General features: G+C 49.8%; 1 protein-coding gene across 24 annotated transcripts in view; it reads right to left on the bottom strand.

The window, feature by feature from the left end:
- Positions 1-19,554, bottom strand: part of TCF4 (transcription factor 4) — a 117,996-nt gene that overhangs the window by 46,687 nt on the left and 51,755 nt on the right. For all 24 annotated transcript variants that reach the window (XM_029965687.1, XM_029965675.1, XM_029965670.1 and 21 more), the window contains one exon: positions 7,834-7,898. In XM_029965687.1, the coding sequence (XP_029821547.1) occupies positions 7,834-7,898 (65 nt within the window). The remainder of the gene's footprint in view (positions 1-7,833; positions 7,899-19,554) is intronic.

The following is a 19,554-nucleotide window of genomic DNA, read 5'->3' as shown; positions in this document are numbered from 1 at the left end:
CTCGCGCCACGTCCTCAGCCCGTGTTCTCTCAGCCCGGGTCCCCATCCTGTGTCCTCCCAACTCATCTCCTCTCATCCCATCTCCTCCCATCCCATGTCCTCTCATTCCATCTCCTCTCATCCCATCTCCTCTCATCCCATGGACAAACAGGAGCTGAGGGATTGGGAAAATTGCTTCCCCACCTGCCTCCTGGAGAGCTCCCAAAATCTCAAATCCCACCGTTTTCCCTCCTCTCTCTAATTTCATGGATAATCTCCACCTGCCACGAGGCTGCTCCGGTGATAAACAACACCTGCAGCAGCAAAAAAACCTTGGGAATCTCTTGCATAATGCAGAATAATAGGGAATAATAGAGACAGAGGTGCCAGAACTCCAAGGGAAAAGGGAAATTGAAAACATTCTTTGAAAAGAATGGGATTTTTGGGAATGTCTCGGAGTGTTTCTGAAAGAACATGGGCTTATTGTGAGGATTCTCAGAAAATAAATGGGATTTTAGGGAATGGTTTGGAGCACTTCACAATAAATATTGATTGATTGTGAATATCCAAAAATATGGGAATTTAGGGAATGTTTTGGTTCATTTCACAATAAACTTTAATTTACTGTGAATATCTGAACTAAAAGGAATTTAGGGAATGGTTGGGATCATTTCACAATAAACATTAATTTACTGTGAATATCTGAAAATAAAAGGAATTAAGGGAATGTTTTGGAGTGTTTCCAAATGAATATCAGTTTATTGTGAATGTTCTCTGGAAATAAAGGGAATTAGGGAATGTTTTGGGTCATTTCACAATAATCATTAGTTTATTGTGAATATTCTCCGGAAATAAAGGGAATTTAGGGAAGGCTTTGGATCATTTCACAATAAATATTGGTTCATTGTGGATATCAGAAAAAAAGGGAATTTCGGGAATGCTTTGGGCCGTTTCACAATAAGTATGGATTTCTTGTGAATATTCCTGGCAAATAAATGGGATTTTAAGGGATGGCTCAAAGATTTTCCAGGGGAACACTGATTTCCAGTGAACATTGCCTGCAAATGAAGGGAATTTTGGGAATGGTCAGGGAGTGCTGGGCTCGGGAACTCTCCTGCTAAAGCTGGGCCGGGTTTATCCCGGGGGGGAAAGGCTGGGAGGCTCGGGATGAATCCCTAAATCCAGCTACTCTCTCCTTCCACTCCGGGACAACTCCAAGCACACCAAGAGCCTTTTCCAAGGCCAGGGGAGGAAAGGAGCAGAAAAAGCCACGTCCGCTACGGAGCCCAGCCTTCCTCATCCCAACTTCTTCCTCAGGAAAAAGCTCCAGAGGTTTCTATGAGAAAAGAAATCCCAAAGGGGGTTTTTACAGGACAAGAAAACACGGGGAGCAAGTTTAAGGGGGTCATTTTGGGAGGCACCAGTTGGTTGGTTCTTCCCGAACTGGGAATTGCTGGGAATTCGGCTCCCGGTGCCTCAGGGTTCCCAGCCAGCATGGGGAGGAAAACTGGGATGAAAATATATCTGTATTTATCCCAAAATCCTATAAAAGGGCCAACAAGCTCTGCTCCAAAACTTCAAACCTTTCCAAAGCACCCCCATGGATTGCAGGGCCTCCCCACTCCCAATCCCAGCTCTGGAAATTCAGGAATCTGTTGGGATCAGAGTCACCATTTCGGGAGAAAGGAGGAGGTTTCAAAGGGACCTCACAGAGGGTTTCATGTCCAGAGATTGGAATTGGAGCCAAAAACAATTCCCAAAATTATCAAAATAAACAACAGAGCAAAATCCTAAATTCCCAGGATTTTCCCCCCGGAGCCCCAGCCCTGGATTTTTCATTAATTCCAATCTTTTGCCTTTTTTTTTTATGGTGTGTCTGCACCTTTGTGGTTTTTTTTTTCCTGCTGCCTCCAAAACGGGAATAACGAGACAAAGAGTTAAAGCTGGAGAGGGAGAGAATCCACCAAATCCATCCAGATGGAAAGGAAATTATCCCTCCTGGAAAAACCCAACTGCTGCTTCTGCTGCAAAGCTCAGGGGCTGCTTTTTAAAGGAAAATTATGTGGATTTCACTGGAATATTTGTCTTGGGTTGAAGAGGTCGAGAAAAATCTGGAAATCATCCTTAGAAAAAGCTGGAATATTTTTCCTTTGTTGTGGAAACAGGTGGGATTCGAGTGCGGAATTTTACTAATGAAATTAACTCAGATTAAAGGGAACCTGGACTAAAAATCACAGATCAGGGAAAAATCCCTGCATTTTGAATTCCTGGTATATTTTTTTGTTGGCATCGATCCGGCATCAAGCCTGGAATGTCACAGGCGGGAGCAAAATGGGATGAGTCGGGAACAGCTGAAGCTCCTTCCCTGAACGGCTGCCAAGGGTTGGGGTCGGAGCATCCCGGGGGTCTGGCTGCTTCCCGGGCCCCTCTGAGCCCCGGGATGCAGCTCCAGGGACAGCTGGGCCCTTCTCCCAAAGCCTCGGAGGAGCCGCATCCGGGCGGGATCGGGGAAAAGCACCGGATCACATCCCTGGTTTCTCCCAGCTGGGCAGGGGGAGGATGAGGAGCAGGGATGCATGTTGGGAATCCCGGGATGCTCCGCAGCTGCAGGTACTCAGGTCCCCAGGCTGGCTGGAGTGGGAATGTGGGAGCAGGAATATCCACCTTCCGATGGAGAGGTGGCCCTGTGAGGCTGGAAGTGCCTCTGGAGAGAGCAGAAGGCTCCCAGCAATTCCCGCTCCCCTTCCCACACCTGGATCTGCCGGGAACACCGACACCTTTCCTGCTTTTCTACCCATTTGTCAGGAGATTGAGCCCCAATGAATCCATTTAAAGGAATTCCTTCTGCCACTAAACTTCCCAGTGATTTATCCTACAATTATTTCTTATTTCCTAGGAATTCCTGCCCTTTATCCCAGGAAACCAGCTCATCCCGCTCTTTTCTTGCTGCTCCGTCCCTCCAATTAAAATTCCTGACATTATTAAAGATCAAAGCTCCTTCCCTCCATTATTCCCGTTCCGATCCCTCTGATCTCCCTGCCAGCACCACTTCCCTGCTTTGTTCCCTCGGCTCTGGCACCGGGAATGTCGGCCAGGATGCGGCGATCCTGCCGTTCCCACCCTGTTTAATGAGGGCTTTTCCCAGGAAAAGGGGAGCACGAAATGTGTTCCATGACCTTCCAGCTGGGAGGACTCACCCCGTGCAGGTGCCCAACTGCACCTGGATCACCGGAGCGGCTCCAACGTTTTCCTGACAAATTCCTGCTCCTCTCCCCCTGCTCCCAACCTGGGTGACTTTCCCAAGCTATTCCCTCACAAATTCCCAAACAAAGCAGCTCCAGTTTTGGAGCAAACAGGCTGAGCTCCATCAGTCTTTGGATTCAGCAAAAAGTCCCTTTTCCACCCCAAAATCCCGGGAAATACATGGAGGAAGATATGGAAATATAGACAGTCCTACGATATTAATGGATGGGAGAAAAAGGCACCATAAGGGGTGGGATAATTCCCAGATAAACCTCATTTTTATCAGGATTTTCCTATATATTATAAAGTATGAGACACATATCCTGGTATCCCTGTTTTCCACGCACCATTTCTGTGCCAGGCTGAAATTCCAAACACCTGCAAGTGCCCTCATCCCATTTTTTCCAAGCCTAAACCCTCTGGGAGGTGTCACCACTTCTGGCGGGGATGGATGGGACGCTGAGGAACAGTGAGATGCAGAAAGGAATATTTTGGGAATATTTTTCTCGGCAAAACCCACTAAAAAGTTGTCACCCTGTTGGATTCTGCCTCGGTTCCCTTTCAAGGTGATCCAGGGGGGATGTTCTACCAGGGTGTGCTTCAGAATGTTCCTCTCTGGCAAATTATTCTGGCAAATCCTTAAAGCCTGGCCCTGCTCACCTTCCAAGGTCCTTATCATCCCGTTTTCCCATGAAAACATTGGATACAAAGGCCTTGCAACTGGAATGCCGGCTCAGGTTGGCTCAGGGGGAACATCCCACCCTGGCTCCCCCTTAACAAGGGGTTTCGTGGCTGAATTCCCAAGTTTAATGAGAGAATCCGTGTTTTCCCTTTGAATGGGAGAACACAGGGAAGGCTCGGAGAGCTCCTGGTATTTTATGGAAATTACAGGGATAAAGTTGCTGGAAAACATCTGAGAGACCAAAGGAATGCCAGGGCCAAAAAGCTTCAAGAGCCTCCAAGGATTTTTAACCTCTTCCTGTTCACTGGCTGGGAACATAAACAGAGTCCCCCTTTTTCCCATGGGAAGCAGGAATTTATAGGGAAAAAAGTCCTGATCCTCAGAGGAGAAGCTGCTTCCACATCCTGACATGATCCAGCATCATGGATTTGGGAATGGTCACCCAGAGGGGTAGTGGATTCCCTATCTCTGAATGGGACACAAACCAGGATTCTGGGATTCTATGGAATCACATCCACAGCCCTTCCAGCTCCCTGGGACAGGGAAGAGCCCTCCCTGTGGAATGGTTTGGGTGGAAAGGGACCTTAAGGATCATGCAGTGTCACCCCTGCCATGGGCAGGGACACCTCCCACTAGCCCAGGGTGCTCCAGCCTGGCCTTGGACACTTCCAGGGATGGGGCAGCCACAGCTTCTCTGGGAATTCCAGCCCAGCCCCTCACCACTCTCCCAGCCAGGAATTCCTGCCCAACATCCCATCTAACCCAGTGGGAAGCCATTCCCTGTGGCCTGTCCCTCCATCCCTTGTCCCCAGTCCCTCTCCAGCTCTCCTGGAGCCCCTTTAGGCCCCGGAATTTGCTCCGAGGTCTCCCTGGGTCCTTCTCTTCTCCAGGTGAACATTCCCAGCTCTCCCAGCCTGGCTCTACAGGGCAGTGGCTCCAGCTCCTGGATCATCTCCGCAATGATCCACAATGGACTTCCCAGGGTGCAGAGACGGGAATGACGCAGAGCTACGGCCTCGGTTCCCAGTACCATCCTTTTCCCAGGAAAAGGCCGATCAAAGCTGTTTGTAATTCCGGAGCCATCCGTGCCGCTCCGCACGCGCTCCATCCCGTCAGTCCCAGCATTAGGATAGCAGGGAGGTACCACATGCCCAGCAAACGTGACAGGGAGTAGAAACTTCCATATGTGCCTCCCAGCTCCAGGCCTGCAGGGAATGGCTGCTCCCGCAGCCCCCGGCGCTGCCAGGAGCCAGAGCGGGACTGGCTCCGGCTCCACATGGAGCTGCTCACAAGTTTTCCAAAGCTGGGCTGGGAATCAATCATTTTGCAAAGCTTGTCCAAGACTGGTCAGCACGGAACCATCTCCCCGGAGTGATTGATTCCAACTGGGAATACATACTAACAAGGGAATGGGGAGGAGCCGGGGAAAAGCAGTGCTTCCCAAGGGTTTGAAACATGGGAGCAGGGCAGGAACACCTGCCAGGTGATCCCACCTGGCCTGGGACGTTCCTAGGGATCCAGAGGCAGCCACAGTTTCTCTGGGAATTCCATCCTGGCCCCTCCCCACTCTCACAGCCAGGAATTCCTTCCTGAGAGGGATTACAAATAAGGGATAATTTTTCCAAGGAAGCCAGTAGTTCCAAGCCACCAAGGCAGGGCTGGGAAACTACAGATGGAGGGTGAAATTCCGTCAGGAACTTCAGGAAGGACCCAAGCTCTGCATTTCTGGGAGTCCCTGAGATCCCTGTGTGGGAGTCCTGGGCTCTGCTCCTGCGCCCGAGGGGCCACATCCCACCCACATCCCACATCCCACACCCCCTGCCAGCCCCTCCCGATCCCACCACGGCGACAGGGAAAACCCCCGGAGAGAGGAACAACCAACCCAAAAAAACAGGAACCCTGAGCCCAAAAAACCAGGAAGGCTGGGCCCAAATAAAGCAGGGAAGGGGAAGTGAGAGCGACACCGGAAGGAGCCACAGGGGCCTGGGGACAGCGGGGGGGGTTTGGGGGCCTCCCTGGGACATTCCAGGCTCCAAAGGGGATCCTGGGGACCTCTGGGGTGGGATGATCCCTCCGTGGGTGTCATGGTTTCCTGGAATGTTTTGGGGTGGGAGGGGTCGGAAAGCTTCTCCAGTGCCACGTGTGCCGTGGGCAGGGACACCTTCCGTGGGTGCTCCCAACCCCATCCAACCTGGGCACGGAGATGCTCCGAGGGCTGGAGCCCCTCAGACATGGAGCCAGGCTGGGAGAGCTGGGGGTGTTCTCCTGGAGAAGGGAAGGATCCAGGGAGACCTCGGAGCAAATTCCAGGGCCTAAAGGGGCTCCAGGAGAGCTGGAGAGGGACTGGGGACAAAGGATGGAGGGACAGGCCACAGGGAATGGCTTCCCACTGGGATAGATGGGATGGATGTTGGGCAGGAATTCCTGGCTGGAAGAGTGGCGAGGGGCTGGGCTGGAATTCCCAGAGAAGCTGTGGCTGCCCCATCCCACAGTCACAGTAATGCCGTCACATAATTCCTGTATGGACAAAGTAATCATGGAATGGAAGGGATTTTAAGGATCATCTCGTTCCACTGGGCAGGGACACCTTCCACTATCCCAGGTTGCTCCAAACCCCATCCAACCTGCCCTTGGAACAGCCTTTGTGGCTCCCCAAATCCCATTATTTTATCCCTGCACGCAGCTTTGGGCTGGCTTATACCTCAGAAGGGAAAATGAAGGAGAAGGATGATCCTGACAGGAATTTTGCCATCAAAACACGAGGAAAGCGAGTTATTGGAGTGAACGAACCCCAACCACATCATTCCAGCTTTTTCCCCAGGGAACTGAGGATGTGTGATCTCACCTAAGCAAGGCCCAGCACCATTGGAATCATGGAATTATTTAGCTTGGAAAACCCCTCTGAGATCAAGTCCAACCATCCACGGTCATCTGTGATCCATGTCCACACATCTGGGGAACAGTCCCAGGGATGGGGACTCCACCATTCCCTGGGCAGCCCCTTCCACGCCTTCCCTTCCCTTCCAACTCTCCCAGTGCCAGCCTGGCACTCAGGAATGTGGTGGGAATGGTCACACAACAGCCCGACACACCCAGGTATTCCCGAGGAATTCCTCAAATTGCCTCATCCTGAAAACACAAGGATAGATCCTTTCCCCACATTCCCAAGGAACACGGAAAGCAGGGATCAAGCCTAAAATATCCCCATTTTGGCACTTGCTCTGAGTTCTCCCGGGTGGATTTGAAGCCTGTAAAGCCTGGAATATTAAGGAAGCCATTAAATCCCTCGGATACTTTTCTAAAGCTGCCACCCTTCGGAAAAGGGAAAGGAAGGAGCAGAGGGATTAAACCCCACCATTAACACTGTTCTTGGAATGAGGAGAGAAAGTGTCCTTAGAAAAACCCGACTGGTTGGGAACAAAGATGGGAATTTGGCCACAGAGAGTGTTTTTAGGCCGGGAATTCCTCCGGAGACTTGAAAAGATGCGAATTCCGAGTGCAGGGAGGCAGAGGCACACACGCCATACCTTTGTGTTACACTGGAATTGTAGCATTCCCTGGAACTCCTCCCTCTTTCCCAAGCTCCCATGGGGCGGCTTTGCCGTTCGCCTGCTGGCCTTGACTCCCGGCCAAAAGCGATTCCCAAACAAAAAGGGACAGCAAATCGTATTTCCAACCTCGTGTGCACACGGCATTGCCCCAGATCCCAGGGAAAGCGGGATTTAGGGGAGCAGCCACGAGTCAACACCAGCTCTTCCCACTGGTGGCATTCCCAAGCCTGGGATTTTGGACACAAGGAATGCCTCCCAGCAGCCCTGACTGGGGTGGGAGGAGGTCAAGCCAAGCTGAGCCTCCAGGAGCTGTATCCTGGCTGGAAAACCTCAGGAAGGAGCTTTCCAGTGGGAATTTCCGAGCAGATTCGCACTTACCTGGTGGCAGCCCTGTAAGTTGGAATCTCGTCCGTATGATGAGTAGGAACCTCGTTCTGTTTTACCTGGGAAAAGAGGGAAAATCCAGGTAAATACACAGACAGCACAGGAACACACACAAAGCTTCTCCAAGTGCTTTAGGTGATGCTCATCCCATTTTCCCAATGCCAATTCCATCTGTATTTATATATATTCCATGGATAAACCAGGCACTGCTGCCACTGGAATGCACAGAAAGGGATTCACAGTTTTCCTGCAGGGATGGATGGGATGGGAATTAAACTTCCTGGTGATGGTGATGGGAATTAAGCTTCCTAATCCTGGCTGTGCTGCTCCTGGACCTGGGATTTGATGGGATTCCACGGGCTGGGTGAAGGTGGGAGCCGATCTCCCAGCCAGGCAGCAGACATTCCCAACTCCCGGCTCTCCCAGCTTCCAGGAGCTGCTGGGGATATGCTTCTGTGCTCTTTCCCAGGAGAAAATTCTCTCATGATCCACCTGGGAAAGAGACACGGATTGGGCATTGGGAATTTGCCAGAAGGGCCAGGAGCCGAGTGGGGATCTCTGTGCCCACTCCAAGCCCTTTTTTCTTCCCTCTCCTTTTTCCCAGGAAGCTTTGAACGCTCCCATCCCAGAGCCTGACTCGCAGCCTCAACTGTGCCGCTTTTCCAGAGGGCAGCAAGGGGGATTCTTTGGGATCGAAGGGGTGAAGGGAGGGAGAGAAGAGGAGGTTTGTGCCAAGCACCAAGTGGTGGCTGAGCAGCAGCGCCCCACGTGCTCCCAGACAAAGAGCAGGCAAGAGAGCTGATCCCAAACACATTGCCAGGGAAAGAGCACCCTTCGGGAGAGGAGAAGCCCGGCAGGGGAAGGGGGGAGGCACCGCTGACAAAACATCCAGGAGGCAGAAAAAATCCCCCCCGAAACTCCCTGTGTTCCGAGGCTGGGGCAGCAAAGCCCCGTGTGCAGCACCCGGCACGAAGGACCGGATGCTCCCTGTGATTCCTGGTGACACGCTGTACCCAGGAGCCGGGTTTGCTGCCGGGCTCCGTATTCCCAATCCCAGGCACATTCCATAAAGAAGCCAAGGCGAGGCAGACCGTCAGACAAAGGCTGCTGGGGCTCACTGAAATCATTCCCGAAATCAGTGGCCACATCCCAACTCCAGGAGCCTTTAGTATCCATCTACCGGCTCTGAGGGCCCTTTGTGGACACAGTTTGGTTATTCCAAGTGGCTTGGAATCAAAATTCCTTCTCCCCATCCCAATTTAAGTATCTGGAGTCTTTTGTTTCTTCCTCGGTTTTGTTGTTTTCCATATAAAATACCCGAGCATCTCCCAAATATTGCTGTGATGGATGGGGGATTAGGCCTAACTTTGGGAAGGACTCGGAGCTGGGTATTCAAAGATCACGGATAACCCTCCGCTTGGGAATACCGGACCTAAGTCAGGATTGAAACCACAATGAAATCCAAACAGGGAATCCACGAGTTCAACACCGAGATGGGACAGTTCAATCCACGTCTGCTTCCCATCACCCCGAGAGGGCCGGGAAGTCTTTGGGAACAACGAGCGGCAGGGACTGGGGGGGCAAAAAATTCCCGAAAGGAACCAAGGGCTGAGGGGAGCGAGCGGGAGCACCTGAGGAGCCCCTTTGCCATCGTCTCAGCCGCAGCTTAATTTGAGTTTGGGCAGAAATATTTACCCCGGCACCAAAATAAACCCCCCGCAAATTACAAGTTGTCAGGGCTCGGCCGCGCTGCGCCCGTGTGGGGGAGGAACAGGGACCGCCGGAGACGTGAATCATTCCCGGTAATTTGAGTGTTTCCATGACATCAATGGGCACCCGGCCAGGGCTCTGTCGAAGGCTTCGAGGTACCAAAGCGGCTCCGCAGCCAGCGGGAGATTGACTTGGCTTTTTTTTTTTTTAGGTTTTTGCTCCTCGGGAAAGATTTCATCTCCAGCGGCCGCTTCTCCCACCGAACCCGGCGCTACGGAGCTCCGGAGCGAGTTTTGAGGCGGCCGCTGGGAGCTTCCCAAAAGCCACCTCCTCCACACCCCACACCTGGGCAGAACTCCGGGAACTGTTAAAAAGCCCCAGCTGCAGATTCTGTGGGGATTCTGTGGGGATTCGGTAGGGATTCTGTGGGGATTTTGTGTGGATTCTGTGTGGAGATTGTGTGGAGAGTTTGTGGAGAGTTTGAGGATTTTCCCCTCACCCGTAACCATCAAACCATTCCCGGTGGGCCGAGGGGGAACGTCTTCCCTATAAATTATCCATTCCCAATTACCTCCGCTCCCGTCGCTCCCGCGGCACATCCCAAAAGCCCTGTGACAACACCCGGCTCTTTAAACAATGACAGCTCGGGCGAGAAAAGCCGCTCCTCAATTTGCCCCCGTTTCCCGGGAATTCAGCGTTTTCCGAGGGTCGGGACGGCGGAAGGTGCAGGTGCCCCACCGGCTGCGGGAGGGTTCGGGGGAAAGCAAAGCGTTCAGCGCCGTGGCTTCCCGCCGCATCCACTGCGGAATTTTCGAGCCAAGCCTCCAGTACTAGAATGCGGCAGCCGCTGCGGATATTTTTTGGCACAAAGACAAGGGTGGCAGTGCCAAAGCCCCATGGCTAAAACTCCTCAAAAGAGGCAGGAGCGGAGCATTCTGCGCTCCCGCTTTTCCTGGCTGAGCGGCCACGGCCGCGTTTTCCCGGAGAAAAGGCCCCACTCGCCGGATTTGGGAAAAAAAAACCTACGCCATGGGGGGAAAATCGCCAGGGTGGAAGGGGGAGAAGGGCCGGGGTGGATTTTTAGCTGTGCCAACGTGCTGAGAATTCCCGGCTCGGCACTCCGGAGAATCTGGGGCTGGGGGAACAAAGCTCTGCCTGGAAGTTGGCCGGCACGGGGAGAAAGTTTGGGTGGGTTTGGGGAAGGCAGGGAAGCGCCAGAGCGTGGGGGGAATCTCGGGATGTTCAGTGAATGGCCACAATGCCAATCACCGCACAGACAAAGGGAGAACTCCGAGCCGCTCCCGCTTGCCTGGCACACTCGGAATTGTGACTCCCTGCTCCCTAAATACCTCCGGGAAAAAAGCTGCCTTCTCTTCCCGGAACCCCTTTCTCATGAAATTTTCCTTGTGTGCTTTTGTTATAAAAGCAGCCCGGTCCAAATCATTCGATAAATCCATAAAGAGCCACTCGAACCACGGTGGGCTTGGAAAAACTGATTAAATCCAGGAGGAAATAGAAGCAACTTCCAAAGGATAAATGCAAGTCATCCCAATCCCTGCCCTGGAGAAAGGGCACCTTGGCTGTTTTCTGGGAAGCAGGATGAGAGGGACGAGGCAACTCTTCCATAAGCAGAGAAGAGGAAGGGAAATTAATTCTCTCAAATATTTTAATTCAATATTTCCCTTGATTTCATATTGAAAATAATTTTTAAGAGAAGAATTCCACTGCAATATTTTAATTTGGGATTTGAGGCTTGGTCAGGCAGGAAAACCTGACTGGGGACAACAAAAATAGGCCTTTTATCAGGCATTGGAATTTTAATGGCTCCAAATAGATTTTGCTTAAATGTATTTGTTATTTTATCCCTGGATTTTCAGCATTTTGGATAGTTAAGGATCATTCCCTCCGATTTCCAACAGCTCAACCGGGAATGGAGCCCTATCGATTCCCTTCACTGGCAAATTAAACACAAATTAAAGACAAATTTAATGCCAAATTAAAGAGGAATTCCAAAATCAGACCAGGAATTAAGCACCACGGAGCTGGGAAATATTTGGGATGAGCTCCTGAGCAAAGGGAGAACGGGATGAACTCCCCAGACCCCCGGGAATGGACACACAGGTGCTGCTGGCTGGAGCACAGGGAATTTGTGGGAAGCATCAAACAGCAGAATTCTACCTCAATCCCTGGCTTTGCATGCCATATTTTCTGAAGCTGGGCTGCAGGAGATGCAGAGTGAACATCTCCTCATCCCAAATTTCCTGCCACTGGGATGGGCTCCGCTCACTGCCAGGTTATCCATCAAAAAAATAGGAATTTGTTTTCCTGAGAGATTAAAACCCTGTCTCATTTCAGCAGAAAAATCAACTTGAAAATTGTAGGGAGTTAGGAATTACCCAAGGAAAACCTCCTTGAAATAAGTGGGAATTTTAGGCCATTTATCCGATACCTGTGAGCACCTCACCCATGGAGAAATATAGCTAGAGAAATATAAACTAGATATCAAATACCATTTTATATCAATATAATTTATATCTATAAATACAATTTCTATATGTCCTGCCCTCTCCGTGGACACCTTCCCAAGGGCTTCCTATTAAAAATGGAATTACGAATGGAATCAGAATTCCAAACATCCCACCCATGTTCTCAGCAGAGGATCCAGTGCAGAGTTTTCCTATTTTTCCACAACTTTGGAATATTCTGTTCTTTAAAAGAGAAAGGGGGAAAAAATACTGGAAAAAAAGGGGGGCAAAAATGGCGAAAAAAGGGGGGAAAGGGTGGAAAAAAAGGGGGAAAAAGAGAAAAAAGGAAAAAAAAGGGGAGAAGGGGGGGAAGATAAAATCAATAGGAAACAGCTTCCCGTGAGTGGAATTTTTTTGGAGTCCTACTGGAAGCAGCAGCATTCCTGGCACCAGGACTGACAGCTGGCTGGGGCTCGGCCCCTCTGTGCTCTGCTCGCCGTTCCGAGCGGCTCCGGAGGCTCCCGGCGGATCCCGGGGCAGCTCCCGTGGGCTCGGGACTGGCACAGGGACAGGGAGCCCGTGGCATCGTCCCCTCGGAGCAGCCGGGGGGCCACGTGTTGTTCCTGCTCTCCTGGGGTTTAGGGGCCGGTAAGCCTGGCTCGGCTAAGCCTGAGCCGGGTTATCCAGCCCCGGCAATAAATCCGGGAGAAATCTCGTGGATTTGGGGCAAAGATTGAGATAATGGGCATGAAACAACAGGAACCCCATGGGGTCTGATCCACGGGATCCATACACCGGACACAAAGCTCAGGGAAGGCATCAATCCTGAGGATTTCAGTGGGAATTCAGCACAGCACGAGGGGAATGGGATGTTTTTACTGGGAATGAGGAATCTGGCCCTTTCCTGATGCCCAGGAAACACGGAGGCGTCTGGCAGAGCCATTCCGATGCCACAGCCAAAGGCAGGACAAAGGGACAAAATTCCAAGGAAATCAAATCCCGAAACCCATGGGACAATAAAGCTACAGAGTGTGAACCGAAAGCAGGGAATGCCAGGGTGGAAGGGGGGCTTCAACACCGACTCACTGGTTAAACAGGGAAAGTTAAATCCCCAACATCCCAAAATTCCTTCCTTGTACATACAACATCCATGGATCCCTGTCTATCCATAAATATGAGACCAACCAGCTTTGCCTGGCCCATGGAATTCAAGGACAGGGTTGGGCCCGACCTCCACAACCCCTCCTGTGCTTATTCCTCACTCCATGAAAATTCCAGACTAAGATTTTTTAGCACTGCCCACAATTCCTGAAACAGGGAATCCAAAATTCCTGAAATAGGGAATCCAAACCAAAAGACCAAGGCAAATTGCTCCCTGGATTTCTTTAATTGATCCAATCCCGGTGCTGGTTATAGGGAAATCTGGGATTTCTCCGTGTGCTTTTCAAACTAAGTAAGTGGCAAAACTGGCCTTGGAATTGTAGAAATGATGATATAAACAGGGAATGTGGAGGAGCAGATTCTCCCAGATTTATATTAAACTGTCCTTTAGTCCCACAGTTTGACAACCAATCCATAATATTCCAGGGATTTCAGGGATTAATAAACTGCATATCAAACCCGGGCACTAATTGAGAGCGGAATAATGAACTGCCCTAATTAAATTAGGGATTTGCTGGAACAAACCGACGGTTTCTTCCCACTCTAATGGAAAAAGAGGGATATTTAAGGAGGTGGGGAAGCCCTAAAGATTCCTCGGAATCACAGGGCCCGAGGCCACCCCAAGGGCCTCATGAATCTGAGATTCCACAATGGGAAGGAGAATTCTGGGAGACAATCCTTCATTTGGAGTCACTCTCTAAACACCTTTAGTCTCCTGTTCCTCCTCGGTGTGGAATTCCAGGCAGGAGGAGATAATGAGGATCATCTCGGCCTGAACACCTGGAAACAGGCGGAGACAGGAGGAAAATTCCAGGAAAACATATTTATAGTGGTTTATCCTTCTTATTCCAGGGATATATCAGGGAAAATGGGCTGGGAGGGAGAGAGGTGTCAGGAAAGGGAATATAATAAAAATCCAAAGGGCTATTTAATAGTAAAGAATGAAAATGATAAAAAAGGAGCAAGGTTCCATAAAAATCCCAGACAAAAGCTTGTTGGAATGACATTCCAGCCCTGAAGGAACATTTAGGGATTGAGTGGATATGAGTTTATCCCAGCTGAGTCTCCAAGAGGAGATTGGGATACAGCACTAACCCTCCACCTTAGTTCAGGAGATCATTATCCCATAGCTGGAAAACTGAGATTCCACCAGGATCCTTTAAAAGAAGGAAGATAAGGATCCAAAGGCATGGGATGGAGAGGGCAGGAGAAACCCTCCTCCAGCTCCAGTCTGGGCTCCAAAGCTCGGCTCTGTAAGCCAGGCCTGCCTGGAAGGGTTGATTCCCAAGCCAACCCCGCTGGATGTGACCATGGATACAGACCTCCTGGAACAGATTTGGGATCAACACCTTCTCATGACAACCAGGGAAATTCTTTCCCAAAGGGACCAGAGAGGTGCAACCTCAAGATTTTGGTGTATTTAGGATGGTACAGAAGGGCCAGGGAGCTTTTCCAAGGGAAGATTCCATGCCCATGGCAGGACCTTGGAATGAGAGGGTTCCTTCCAACCCCAACCATTCCAGGATTCCATGATCCCAGGGACCTCAGCACCCACAGCAACATCCTCACAGCAGAGAAGGAAAGAGACATTCCTATGAAAATGGAAATTATGCTCATGTGGAGATTAAAGCCTCAGTTTGTCATTCCCACACAAATCCTATTTATTTCTAATAGTTTTCAATCTATAAAAGTCAAGTTCCAAAAACATGGGATTGGTTTTTGTTCATTTTGCCTTTAAAACCCAACATTTGGGATCATATGGATCAGCTCAAGGGACAGCACAAACCCCAAGCTTCCCAGGGGCTGGGAAAGCAGCTGGAATGGTGGGATAAACCCCAAAGAACAGGCTGAGATTCCAAGAGTGCCCGGTCAGGAATGCCAGTGGAGGGCACGCACCCCCTCACCAGGCCCGCACACGTGGGAACGGACAGAGAATTCCCAGAGAATTTGGGAATGATTTGGGCTGAGACTCCATAGAAACTGCTCATAGAGAGGGATCCGGGGAGACCTTGGAGCAAATTCCAGGGTCTAAAGGGGCTCCAGGAGAGCTGGAGACGACTTGGGATAAGGGATGGAGGGACAGGCCACAGGGAATGGCTTCCCACTGGTTTAGATGGGATATTGAGAGGGAATTCCTGGCTGGGAGGGTGAGGAGGGGCTGGGATGGAATTCCCAGAGAAGCTGTGGCTGCCCCTGGATGGCTGGAAGTGTCCAAAGCCATGTTGGAATAACCTGGGATAGTGGGAGGTGTCCCTGCCCATGGAATGAGATGATCCTTAAAATCCCTTCTATCTCAAAGCATTCCACAGTTCTCTGAAGCACCAAGGAGACTCATCCACTGCCTCCTCCAACCCCGAACTCCTGTGAGTGATTCCCTATCCACAGAATCGCTCCCACACCCACAGCCCTTTACCCCACAGAGCTCCTTATCCCACAATATCCCTGTCATTTAGGTTGCAGTATCCCTGGAAGCCGCCCTGATTCCCAAGGTCTCCTTGGAGGCAGCTCCGTTCCGTGGAGGTCACGGGGAGCCTCCTGGTGCCGGAGCGGGAATGCCGAGGCTTCCCTGTTCCCGAGCCCTCTCCCTCGCCCCAGTGGCACAGTCTGTCGGGCCCGGACGGACTGAGCGGCCGTGACATCCCACCCGGCAGGGCAGCGGCCGGGAGAGTGCCGGGAACGTTCCTGCCATATAGGTCACCCTCTCCGGGGGAACGGAGCGCGCGGCTCCGCTCGGCAGCTCCGGCCCAATCCCTCATCCCGCGGCCCCGGAGCTCCAGGGGAAATGCAAGAGAGGAGCCGAGTGCTCCGAGCGAAAATCTGCTTCCAGGACAATCCATTATATCTGACAAGTTAAATGTTCCATGGGAGACCATATGGCACCGGAGCGGGGCCGACGCCGGAGCCGGGAAACTCGGCAAATGCATCACAATTAAGGAGTCGCACTCACGACTTTCCCTGGATGGACTCGCATTCCATTCGGGAGACTGGGGAGGCCTTCCCGTGTTTTCCAAGTGCTTTCGGGCCCCCACAAGAATTTTGTCCCCAAATTCCGGGGTTTAGGTGCACCAAATTCCCGCTCCAGGAATGGCTCTGCCTGGGAATTGGCTAACTCCGGGACATTCCCGTTATTAACAGCCACAAGCCCAAGGATAACAAGGATAACAAACGTCTCCGAGCACCCCGGTCCATAGAAGGTGTTCCTTCCATGGCAGGGCTGGAGTGGGAGGAGCTTTAAGGTCCTTCCAACCCAACCCATTCCAGGATTCCATTCCTAAAGGCCAAGGAAAAAATAAAGCCAGCAAAACAGAAGGAAACAGCCCCAAACTCCTGTTCCGTGGGGATGAGTCGCCACCAGGAATGTCGTCCCAGGGACGCCAGTTTCCACAGGATTATCAAATCCTGAATAATCAAATATGCAAATGAGCCCTTTCTAGTCACCGCCTGTCTCCCAAAGAGCCCAAATCCCAGGTATTGATGAGGTTTCCCAACTCCTGCTCAGCATGGCCTGGGAATACTGGCTGACCCTCCCCTATGGAGATTGATCCCAGATCACACCCATAACAAAGGTATCAATTAGCAGGGGGGAATATGCAAATGAGCTGCCTGTAATGAAGTCCTGAAATCATTTGGTGCTGAAAACAGGAGCTAGGGTTTCCAGAACTCCCTGCGGGGAATCTGTGCCATGAGAGGATGGAAGGACTTCCAGAAGCTGCTTCAGGATTGATTTTCCCACTGTTTTTAAGGCTTACATTCCCAAAATTCTTGCATTCCACCTGGATTTTGCCAGGATTCCCTTCCAGGGCCAACACTGGGAGGAGCAGGAAGGTTCTGGGGAATATTGGGAATTGCTTCATGGAGAACCTTGGTTGTACTGCCTCACAGGATTCCCAGGAAAGCCCATTCCCAGCTGATGTTTTGGGATGGAAATTCAAGTTATAATCAGAATTTATGTCAGGAGATTGGGATTTAAAAAATCATTAATAGGAATAAGAGTCACTTAATTGAATAATTATTGAATATTGATTAAAAGTTTATTAAACAATTAGTCTCATTCCTTAAGGAATTTTTCCAATAGGAATTTGGGCAGATGGGAGAATTTAATATTCCAGAATAATGGATTTATTTGTTAGTTGTTATTTCTTACAAGAAAAGAAGAAGTAAAATATTTTGGGGACAACACTGTTGGATTTGATCCAGAATTGGGGCCGCCCTTGGCTCTCCCATGGGAAAACCTCCTGGATGCAGAGGCAGGAATGGAGCGACCCCACCTTCCTTTGGGATGTTGAAAATTTCAGATGGCTTTATTTTGGGTTGCAATTGCACTGGTTTTCCCCCCAAAAATTCCAGGGAATCCTCCGAGGACGCAGCTTTTAAACCATTTCTTGTTTAATTGGGCACATCCCAATTATTTGGCTCCTGCAAACATTCCTGGCATCCCTGAGCCACTGGGAAGAAAAATGGTTGGAAATGGATGTTTCCTTTAATAGGGAATTTTTAGGGGTTTGTGGAATATCCTAATTCTTACAGCATCATGGAATAAAATCACTGCACCAGGATATTTCATTGGTTATCCATAGCCATGGATTCCATGGAGCAGAAATGGGAGCGGGAAAGAGGAATCCAGCTGAACTCACCCTTGGAATAAAGCTCTGGAGATGCCACTATCAATCCTGATCGATGCTGAATTCCTGATTAAATGGAAAACCCAAGGAGCTGCTAAATCCAGGGCTGAACTTCCACATTTTATTAGAAAATTGGGAATTGTGGCCGGGGTTTATTTCCCAAATTCCCTGTTTTCTGAGCCATTAAGGAGATAAAAACTTTAGGGAAGGATTTATTTTCCTTCATCCATGATTTTAATAAAAGATGTTGAAAAAGAAGGGAAAACAAATTAAAAAGGGAAAAATTGGAATTATTCTTTGTTTTCTTATTAAGGAGACAGTCCAGGGGATTTATCCTTTACCAGGGTTTGGAAAAACCTGGGATAATTCCCTCTTCTTCCCTGCTAAAGCACTGGATCCCATGGGAATCCCACAGCCTGCCGGGATGGGGCTGGGAATGGGCTTCACTCCCCCAGGTATTATCAAAATTACCCAATTATTTCACTTCATTTATATTTATTCTATTCCTTTAATCCATTATATTCCCTTTTCCCCTTGGAAACCACCCCTAAATTCTGCCACCTCTCTCTCAGGCCTCATCCCATTCCAGACCCCATTGCTACCCACTCCCTATAAATTAAATCAAATTAAATAATCATAGGAAAACCACCAATAATACATTAATTTTTAAGGATATATTTTGTAAGGAGCTTGTGGGATATTTATTGAGGTTGGATATTGTATTCCCAGGTTTTTTGGAGCTTTTAAATCCAAATATTCCTCACCTTACTCCTGCTCAAAGGGACTATTTCCATCTGTCCAGCTCCTTACAAGGCAAACCCAAATTCCTGGTAGAAAACAAGGATTAACTGGATTTTATAGGAAATGTGTCTTAGCAGAATCATTCCCAGTTTTCAATGGCAAAGGAGCAATCTGTGCAAATATATTCCTTATAAAATAAGGATTTGGGGGGAAATTTCTTGGTTGATTCTGATTTTTTACCCAAATCTGGAATTTTTAAAATGAAACCATTTTGCGTGGAGACAATTAAATGTGGATTTGACTTATTTTATCCCTCCTCATTCCCAGGGTTTTTTTAATCCCAGATTTTTCCTAATCCCAGATTTTTATTCCTGAGCCCAAAAACATGAATTTGGGGGGAAAAAAGGACCCAATCCCAGTTTTATTGTATGGAAGGGAATGAAAAAGCTCCGAGAAATGCCGGGATGAACGGCTCCATTCCGATTGTTTACAGGTGCCACTGCACCATCTGCCTGGGCATTCTGCCCACCCAAAGGGAAATTATCCCGGAAAAATAAACCCGGATCATTTAAACCTCCCGAATTCTTTGATATTCAAATATAAATCAAGTTCTAAAGTTTGAGATTAAAAAGTGCTTAAAAATGGAATTGTTTGGGCAGAATTGATGTTCAAATCGATGGGAAAGAGCTCTTCCTGGAACTGGGAATGGTGGAATTGCTCTGGATCAGGCGGCTCATCCCTGTGAGCAGCGTCACCTTTTTCCTCCTCATGCTTCCCATTCCCATTCCCACACGGATACTGGTTTGGAGGGAATAATAAATACAAACAATCCCAACACCAGGAATTGCAATTCCCTGTTACTTTCTTTTCCTTTGGAATTGCGTTGGCACCAGAGGACCGTGGGGAGCCCACGGCATTTTCCTGACACAGCCCCACCAACAGCAGGACGGGGCAAAAGGTGGAATTCTTGGAGTCCCTACAAGGAACCAAAGGGCAGAGGAAGGGCTGGGAATGCC

This window comes from Manacus vitellinus, unplaced genomic scaffold (genome assembly GCF_001715985.3).
Source record: "Manacus vitellinus isolate BGI_N305 unplaced genomic scaffold, ASM171598v3 scaffold_115_pilon, whole genome shotgun sequence".
NCBI classification, from domain to species: domain Eukaryota; kingdom Metazoa; phylum Chordata; class Aves; order Passeriformes; family Pipridae; genus Manacus; species Manacus vitellinus.
This window is presented reverse-complemented; position numbering and strand designations above follow the sequence as displayed.